General features: G+C 42.9%; 1 protein-coding gene across 1 annotated transcript; it reads right to left on the reverse strand.

Annotated features, from left to right (window-relative positions):
• Positions 1-4,602: 4,602 nt before the first annotated feature.
• Positions 4,603-6,109, reverse strand: LOC147757447 (uncharacterized). Its single transcript, XM_086980817.1, has 2 exons — positions 5,591-6,109; positions 4,603-5,079 (listed from the first exon to the last, which is right to left on the reverse strand). The coding sequence occupies exons 1-2, from the start codon at positions 5,831-5,833 to the stop codon at positions 4,990-4,992; spliced, it is 333 nt and encodes a 110-aa protein (XP_086836943.1). The 5' UTR covers positions 5,834-6,109; the 3' UTR covers positions 4,603-4,989.
• Between the last annotated feature and the right edge of the window lie 533 nt (positions 6,110-6,642).

A 6,642-nucleotide genomic window follows, 5' to 3' on the forward strand; every position in this document is an offset into this window, starting at 1 on the left:
TCATTTAACCTTACCTCTGTCAAGGGGGCAGAACGGCGTTTGTAGCTGAGGAGGCGAAGCATGTTAGCCCCAGCTTGAGCGGTCATACAATTGTCTGAATTATGCCTAGCTTTGGGCCATCGTTGCAACAAGCTATGTGGCACGTGTCACCCATAACGAAATATCAATGTTTTGTCAACTCTATAAAATATATCTAATAGTTGAATCTATCAGAGGCGTTCATGGTGGAAGTTGAAGTTAAACTTGACCCTCTCACAGGAGCAAGTGCAAATGAGTAATTGTCTGGTATGTGCAAGTGAAATAAGCTGCAACTCGAAAACCAAACTCAAGTCTAAGTTGATCTCTCTCCGCCTCGCTATCTATTCATCCATGGGGCGTGCGTCTACGTACAGCTGGTATCTACAAGTGTGCCAGTGTCACCTTAAGGGTAATTTCTTCCATTAGAGATGGCATGAAAGCGTTTCCTACTGCCGGAGCTCACGGATAACGCGCCGGCGGTTCACCGAACGCGTAAATGCTTGATGACCGATAATAACGGCAAAGTAGTTGTGCCGTTTTAGGGTTACAATTACGTATCTCACGTTCCATTGAGATTGAAAGTACGTTGTATTGAGTGAAGAACGTCCTGCACTTAGCTACTCTACGACATATAATAATTTTCCGAAAATGAGCACACCCGTAGCACATAGCGGCAATAAATCGTCTTATCAGAAACAGACAGCAACAATTTGGTTCAAATCTAAATTTCGGCATAAAAATAATCATCCCGTAGGTACTATACTATCAATGCCATAGCGTACAATTGCATTTGGTTTTCTTCATTATATCATCAATTGAAGATCTACACTGGATTTAGGAACATTGTATAAAGTGATTTTTTTTTAGCTTTAGTTGACACATTGTATGCAAGTAAAAATAACGGGCCCCTTTGCCTCTAACAATGATTTTACTCCTGCCTTTTTATAGATTTATCCTGCTCCTAGCGAGGCTTTTCGTCCTATTTGACCTTTGACCATTGGCATAGTAATCATCTAGTTACATGTAGATTACCGTACCAGGGTAAATTGTTTCAGTGTAAATATTTCTATTATGTTGTCTGTAGTGGATAGCGGACCCCTTCACGTATGAGACATATGTACTTCGCCGTGCTTTTTGCGTCTGAACTCGCCTTTTTCTCCCGCTCCTTTATATGGCATTACCATTAGATAGCTGCGTATATTGAATATGCTGCATTCTATTTTATTGTTGGATGATTCTCGGGTGACTACAGTGTCCCAGAACTTTCGGTTCTAAAATCCCCTTAGACTCGACTATTCCTAAAGCCGTGGGATAGGCTCGGGCGGTCTTGTAGCCATGCAACCGGCGCATATCTGAGCTGCCATTGTTCTCATGGTTTAATTGGTTACGTTGATGCGATCTCCCGTTGTCTTTATCTACGCCTTATACAGTGCGTCCTATAGCTCCAGTTGCATTGTTCGTGAGTTAGACACGCGCCCTATGTCGCACAACAATAAGCCTTCTTTTCCGATTATCGTGGTACGGGGTAAGATCACAGCTCCGAGCAAAATCAGTGAGATTTGCGGACGCTCACGGGCAGCTAGGGCAGCGGCAACGATCCCATTTTGGCAGCGATTTTTAATAGATGATACACGAATGTAATTATCCACGTGATAAATGGGCAAAGCGAAATCCGTGCCTGTCGGACTTGTTACGTGATTCATTTGTAAAGCCGCCCATAGCCGTAGTCGACGGAAGCTGTTATAGCTGTTGTTGGTCCGGGCGTTCATTGGCGAAGTCAGGGGAATCTCGGTCAGGATCCGGATCAGCAGGCAAGGCAAAGCGCAAACGACTAGTTTCATAGTAGAGATCATTTATCACAACGGAAGATACTGAAGCAGAGACAGCGGAAGAAAGCAAGATAGAAAATCTTCTGTCAGGCGGAAAACGGCTTTAGGCCGAATGGCTGCTCGTTAGGACGATTCACCGCTATTTTCGTCTTGCTCAGTAATAATTTTCAGCCGACTTTCCTCAAAATGTTGAAAATACCCTGCGCAAGACATGATTCTAGTGCATTAAGTGGATAACGAGAACTGATGGCTGTTCTTACCCTTACGCTGCGCGAAGAATCGCGAATCTGCAGAGATCTACATGACTGCAAGACTTTATCGGGACGTCATACAGCGTAGCATCTGAAAGGTTTTTGTGCAAAAGCACGTAGGTCCACTTTCTTGAAAAATCAAATTTTTTATATGAGTAGTAAATAATAAAGCTAGATAGTAGTATTCGTGTCAGGACAACTAGTGCACCTTGACTGTATGTTAAAAATAAACCCACGTAAAATCGTTAGGTATTGTTTTAGACGGCCAGCGACTCCGTGCACGACACGGACTTTGTATCTAGACTCTGATTCGAACCTAGACCACTGCGTATCCTAACGTTTAGTAGTTTTTTTTTACTGCGTCATCACAAGGATGATAGAAACGGTATGTTAAGAGCAAGCGTAGCACGCTCTACCTCTGTAGTACTGGAGTTTTTATGTTGTGATTCCGTTTGATTGCTGAAAGCATCAGAATGATTTAGAAAATATATACAACTAAATAATCTGAGCCACATTTTTCCTAATATTTAGTTCCCTTTCGGCCGACCTTTGGGGAGCATATACTGGGAATCTTTCCATAACAATGAAATTTTCCTACAGACCAAAAAATAACTTTAACGTTTTCTACATGGAAAGCCTCCAAGTATAGGTTTTACAAAATGCCAAGTCTCAAGCGGTCACTAGGCACAACCGCCATCAGCGCCTTCAGCGGGAAAATTCAAAAGCAAACTAAACGGGGTTTTCCGCGTTCAGAAGCTTTATTTTGTTGCAGCCATAATTACTTCTGATACGTGTATGTGGCCTTCAAGCTCGACACTATATGTCACTGGTAGTGTTCTAGCAGCAATACAATGAGATCAATCAGCATGACTCTGCAGTATTTTTAGGTGAAGCTCAACTAACGAAGCAGCAGCAGTGGGTTGTCGCAGTTTTACCGCTACCTAAAGAGGCAGGTATTTCGTGTGTGCTTTTTTCAAGAGGCTTAACTTTATTTCTTATAATACCAGTTTCGACAAAATTTCAGATTGTGTTACGAAAGCGATCCTGAAGCTAGCCTGCTATAAACCTGTACCTAATATGCGTGAATGTAATCCAGGATGCGTTGATTTTCTGCTATGGCCCATAAAGCTTTAGTGGTACGGTTATGTGCGACGTTTTTTTTTACAACTACATTGTGTTATATGTACACGCTTGTAAAATAACTCCCAAAATAATGTCTGTCCCTGTGGCGAGGCAGGAGCTATTTATGTGTTGCAGAAACGACGACCCAATAATTAAACAGACTCTATCCTAAACCGTAATCGAAGTTAGTTTATTCCGTCTATTATGGTTCCTGCTTCATTCCATCAGAATCATCGAGAAATACCCGTACGGCGATAAAACCTGACAGCGATTCCACAGAGACATCACGCTTGCTAGAATGCTACCGCTAGGAACTTAAGATCCGTTAGGGTTATTTGCATATTTCAACGTTCTACAGTATATCCACTATATTCTTTCATTTTTTTCACTTAGACCTCAATGTCTCTCCCGTTTATTTGGGAATATTAATACCAAAAGCCCTGCATAGCTTTACATATGACCATCTGATCCTGCTGTTCCTAAGGGAATCTGCAGATTTTTCCGAAGAAACTTTTACGCCGAAAAGCGTCAAAGCGGGATTGAACGACCGGAGTTCAATTTCACAGCTATGCAGCCATATTGCTGAAATTACCTCAGCTGACGCGTGGATGAGTGAACATATATGAACTTCAATGTGGACCCGCATTTTTCGGCCAGATTCAATGCTATCTATCTACCTATCTATCTATCTATCTTCGGTGCTGGTCGAAACTTACAGGTTTCAAATACCTTTTAACTTCGAATGCAGGTGTGCATCAAACACGGCTCGCATGAGGTGGTAAGGTAGCAGAGCTAGTTCGGCAAACAACAATGTCAAAATGCCTGCAATAATAATCTCTAATAATAATAACCTATAGTTATAACGCCAATAAAACTAATCGTACGATAAATCCACAAAAAATAATAAAATGTTTTTAATGTTCATGGAAAGAAACTAAACGCTTTGTCAAAATGGCAATACAATCGTGGAGTCTGCTTGACATAAGCTGACTAGCTTCAGCGGTATAAATGGGCTTATCATTTACTACCCTGATATTCCTAGCCTATTAATTGTGTCATCTAACAGGGTATGGTTAATTTGGAATGAACAGAAATTTCAAAATTTGGTCCTTGGTCCTGTAGAACGATCTTATCAAGTTGAAGATACTCTGAACGACACACGGGTAGAACACCGGAGTAGTGAGATAAACTTCTGTCTGAAACCGAGAAGCCACGCAACAGACTAGATTTGTTCTTCTTTATTTGAATAAACATTATTTAAAATTAATGTATTGTTTTATAACACCGATTAGTGCATTCTGGTTTAGCAGTTGTATAGCCTTGCTATTTACTATCGAATATTTTCATCTGATATTTAACAAGTTGAAGCTAAATGACCCCATAATCATAGAAATCTGAATTGTACCCTAAATCGCGCTGAACACTTAAGCACCTACTCAAATACGGCCGAATATTGAGTCATTTCATTCCATGGAAGACCTATGGGGCTAGAGATAGTGGTTGCGGTATCTTCAGGCAAAATAGAGACCTCATCGACTTTGTCATCAAACGATTACCACTTCCGTAGCTCGTTTTCGATGGCCTCGCAGTTTCGGTAGCGCGCGTCTCTACGCATCAAAACTTGTGTAGCTGAACTCAACGATGCTGGATCTTTCGCTCTTTCGCTCAATTCGGACAGAACACGCAATTCAGCTCTACGACACAACATGTTGCAGCGGGCTGAGGGGTTTGATGCAACCCGCCACATAGACACAGCGCACCCAATGTGATTACCGAAACGAAAGCTGATCGTCTCGCATCGATAAAGGACGCAGATAAACTCGGGAGCCTGTTTCCGTCCTGCCGCGGCCTAAACGCAACTGAAAAAGAGATCCGAGAACACAATCAGGAAGAGAGGCACCACGGGTTAGGGTTTCTGTATGCACCTGTAATTCACTCTTCTACATTCCTTAAATAGGTTAAGAGAGTCAAATAGGCAGCGCTAGCAATGAAAGCTCAAACAAGCCTGCGCACACATCCGTAGAGCCAAACAGTCAATAATATATTATATTGGACATAGGAGAACTTTACTATCATGCACGAGGCGTTATGCCGCAATTATATAGCATCGCGACCTTTTAGACCCTTTATTTACCTACTATTATAATGTATGAGCATATGACAGGCGCCGATATTCGCAACTGAGTTTGCAATCCTTGGCACGTCTGCATGGCACCTACATTGAGCCTAATGTAAAAGACGCATTGTGACTGGGATAGCATTACTCTAGCGAAAGCAACCACATTTAGTTCAGCCCCAGAAGCGACAGTAATAACAATAAGCGACAGTAAAAAGCGATAACCTCGATACGTTGAAATTCAGGATCCGTACCCTGTGCAGGTGTTCAGGCGATACCATCCACGACGAAATATGGCAGAGAAGGAGTAACGGGTCGCTATCGAGCAGCCAGACGGCGCGGGGACGAACCAACGAATGACAACAGAAGGCGCTCGCTCCTGAAGAGCTTGCAGATGTACGTCCATCAAGTTGCCGGTACAGACGGACAGGACTTTCGTCGCAGTTGGGGGGTTCGCGGCTCCGTTCTCCGTCTTCTCGAACATCTTCTCTACACATTATGCCTCTTCGTGCATGCCATAGGCGGTCTATATTTGGCAGTGGTTTTCTTCCGCCCGCCTGACGCCTTTACAACCCCATTACTCGCGGCACAGAGTCCCGCCACCACTGCAGACAGTCGTTCGTCGCCACATGAATCCCCAGTTACGCCTCCTTTTCTTCTCTCTCTATCTCTGCATTTAGTGTAGAATTGCCGCGCATCTGTCTTGACATAGATGCACACGTCTATTGGCCGCTTATGCCTGCCGTGGTTGGCCCGGTAGTCTGGTGGCCTGGTGTTGTTGCTAACGAATGGAAGATGTGAAACACACATACACAGCCACATTTATACGTATATACACTTAGTCGGTTGGAAGATACGCTAAGATGTGCTAGAGGCGAGAATAAGAAAATAGATCGTACGCTCAGAGAGTGCGGCCCACGGACCTGTCATAAACCCATTCACCACATAACCGACCCTTCCTTTGCACTGGGTTCCTTCAGAGATCGGGGCTGCTTCCGTGGTCACCACGCATAACATGTGTGTGCAAAGCCCTAAATAGGGTACCGTATCTCACAGGAATTTTCTCTCGTGAGTACAAAGGGACTTGTTGTATCCAAGGAGAACTCGACGTGTTCCGTTTAGGATACTAGGAAAAACAAATTGTTTTGACATCGTCAAATGTAGGGATTAACATAAAAACTATACAACTTAAACTCTGCAGTATTGTTCATCTTAAAATGCGTTTATATAGTCTATATGTAAATCTTTTAGAAAAGTCTGTTTGAGTATTGTTGTTGTATATAGAACACCATTAATTGATTCCCGG

Source organism: Varroa destructor, unplaced genomic scaffold (genome assembly GCF_002443255.2).
Source record: "Varroa destructor unplaced genomic scaffold, Vdes_3.0 BEIS01000002.1, whole genome shotgun sequence".
Taxonomy (NCBI): domain Eukaryota; kingdom Metazoa; phylum Arthropoda; class Arachnida; order Mesostigmata; family Varroidae; genus Varroa; species Varroa destructor.

Bases quoted from the DNA above. Each gene is read 5' to 3' on its own strand.
- LOC147757447 (XM_086980817.1), bottom strand. From the start codon at position 5,833: ATGTGTAGAGAAGATGTTCGAGAAGACGGAGAACGGAGCCGCGAACCC. The intron at 5,080-5,590 runs GTACGGATCCTG...TCTCTTTTTCAG, and splicing joins CGCCTGAACACCTGCACAGG to TTGCGTTTAGGCCGCGGCAG.